Source organism: Sinocyclocheilus grahami, unplaced genomic scaffold, assembly GCF_001515645.1.
Source record: "Sinocyclocheilus grahami isolate Dianchi unplaced genomic scaffold, SAMN03320097.WGS_v1.1 scaffold130.1, whole genome shotgun sequence".
Lineage (NCBI taxonomy): Eukaryota > Metazoa > Chordata > Actinopteri > Cypriniformes > Cyprinidae > Sinocyclocheilus > Sinocyclocheilus grahami.
In genome coordinates this window covers 685,004-687,531 of record NW_015505309.1, presented here as the reverse complement: position 1 = coordinate 687,531, position 2,528 = coordinate 685,004, and the positions used below count along the sequence as shown (strand labels likewise).

The 2,528-nt window shown below is 36.5% G+C and overlaps 1 protein-coding gene across 1 annotated transcript in view; it reads left to right on the top strand.

Moving 5' to 3' along the window:
• Window positions 1–512, top strand: part of nubp1 (nucleotide binding protein 1 (MinD homolog, E. coli)) — a 20,741-nt gene extending 20,229 nt beyond the window's left edge. Inside the window, exon 11 of the mRNA XM_016279459.1 lies at window positions 167–512. Coding sequence (XP_016134945.1) covers window positions 167–216 — 50 coding nt within the window. The 3' untranslated portion in view covers window positions 217–512. The remainder of the gene's footprint in view (window positions 1–166) is intronic.
• The last annotated feature ends 2,016 nt before the right edge of the window (window positions 513–2,528 follow it).

The window sequence follows — 2,528 nt, the reverse complement described above, 5'->3', positions numbered from 1 at the left end:
AAAACCCCCCCCCCCCCCCCTTTTTTTTGAGTAGAAGCAGATTACAGAAGTGAGTATTCGTTAGAATCCGGATATCTTGTTATTTAGACTCTGTTGTTACATAAAATGGAGTGTGGCCTTCGTTTGTGCTGACAATAACAAAAAAAATTGTTTTTTCTTTTCACAGAAATCAGAGATTATTGTTCTTCCCACACTACATCCGACAATCATTTTTGACACAGAAAATGTGTATCAGATCTTTGTCTAGCCAGCTGGGATGTCCTAGGAAGAAAGAAAAGAAAGGTCATGTAATGGCAATGGGCATGTTTCAGCAGGCCAGGAGAAGTTATGTGGAATTTTATTATCAGAAAAGGTAGAATGTGGGCCATATAGTGGCTTTTCCAGTCAATGAGATGTAATGGCTATAATGTTTAATTTTGCTATGCAATTTCTTAAAATGTTAATTTCTGCATCCAATCTACATTAAATCTATATTTTTTTTTTTTATAATTAACAAGCTAAAACACCTGTTATAGTACGTTCTTCACTCTAAGAAAAATTGTTCTTTTAAGAACTGTTCACGGAAAGGTTCTATTGCTGCTAAAACCCACCTTTGGAAACTTTTTAAATTAGAGGATCACTTTTATAAGTTGGCCATAGAATGAAAAAGTAATAGTAAAAAGTGGTTAAGTGACAATGTAGAACAGTGCTGTGTTACTAAGAAATACATGAACATTTAGCTTTTCAAATAACAATGAGCATATATATATATATATTTACATACACACACTGGTCGAATTGTAAACAATTTCGGGGGGATGGTGTGGTCAATTTATTTGTTGAAGCAGGCAGGGTCCTGGAGCTAATTTTACACAATGATTTGAAATTTGTCTAATTTTTTGAACGGATTGTTATTTAATGAAAAAGCTTTATTAAACGAACTATTATTTATAGGCTGTTTTCCTTCTGGGGCCTGAAATGGAGGAATTTTGGTCAATACTGATAAATGATATTTTGCTGAATGTGTTTGTGCTGGCACCTTGGCTGGTTTAGGCTTGGAATGGCTAAATAAATATGACAATAAAACTGTCAGTAGGTGGCAGCAAGTCCCTGTTTTAAGAAGTAATTTGTTGAATCATTCCAATCAAACGATTCATTCAAAATGGCTGATTCAATTAGAAACTAAACCCTCGATTTGTTCAAAAACATTCATTCAAGGAACGAACCCGTGTTGCTCTGCACTGTTGTTTAAAATTAATAGCACATTTGTAGGCTTCATCATGCAGTCAATGCTGTAATTTATTTGTTGAAGCAGGCAGGGTCCTGGAGCTAATTTTACACAATGATTTGAAATTTGTCTAATTTTTTTAACGGATTGTTATTTAATGAAAAAGCTTTATTAAACGAACTATTATTTATAGTCTGTTTTCCTTCTGGGGCCTGAAATGGAGGAATTTTGGTCAATACTGATAAATGATATTTTGCTGAATGTGTTTGTGCTGGCACCTTGGCTGGTTTAGGCTTGGAATGGCTAAATAAATATGACAATAAAACTGTCAGTAGGTGGCAGCAAGTCCCTGTTTTAAGAAGTAATTTGTTGAATCATTCAAATCAAACGATTCATTCAAAATGGCTGATTCAATTAGAAACTAAACCCTGGATTTGTTCAAAAACATTCAATCAAGGAACGAACCCGTGTTGCTCTGCACTGTTGTTTAAAATTAATAGCACATTTGTAGGCTTCATCATGCAGTCAATGCTGCGCTGCTTTAGAGAAGAGGAAGAGAAAACTAAAGGTGCACGTAAAAATCTATTCATATATGAATCGCGATGCTGTCTTCTAACGATTCTAATGGATTCACAAGCTTCAAAATCAATGTTCAAAAGCAGCGGTTCTTAATACTGTTCCTCTGTCCCCCTGCTCTTCTCTCATTCAGCTCAGCTCCAACAATGAACTGTTCCAATTATACACTTTTCCATAGCTATGAGAAGCGTTATACATGGATGCGCGTGCAGTTGCCGTACTGTATTAAAGCTTTAATCAGGATAAAACCGTATATTAAAAGCTAACATAAGCAGTAGCATTTACCAATAACAGCATATCTAAAGGTATGAGACAACAACAAACAAAAGACTTAGGCCTACCATTAAAAGCCGTGCTTGCACAGGTTCTGCACGATCCTCTTCAATAATATCCTCTGCTTCTCAATCGGGCTCAAACTGATAAGCGATATTAACAACGCCGTTGTTTACAATACAACTGGAGCACATGCCGCTGAGGTGAGGGGCGGGCCGGTTAGACGCACTAGAGGCGGTTTAGCCAATCACAGCACACTGGGCTAGCTAACCAATCAGAGCCCATCGCCTATTTCTGAGGGTGTGGCTTCAAAAAAGCAGGACATTTTCAGTGCGTTTCTCAGAGAAGGTACAGAGCTGTGTGGAATAAAGGTAAATTATGTGGAAAATAAATGTTTGTTTGTTTTTTTTTAACGAAGCATTAACACGTGTTAGACTGCACCCCATAAACACAATCAAGCCTAGAAAAAAAA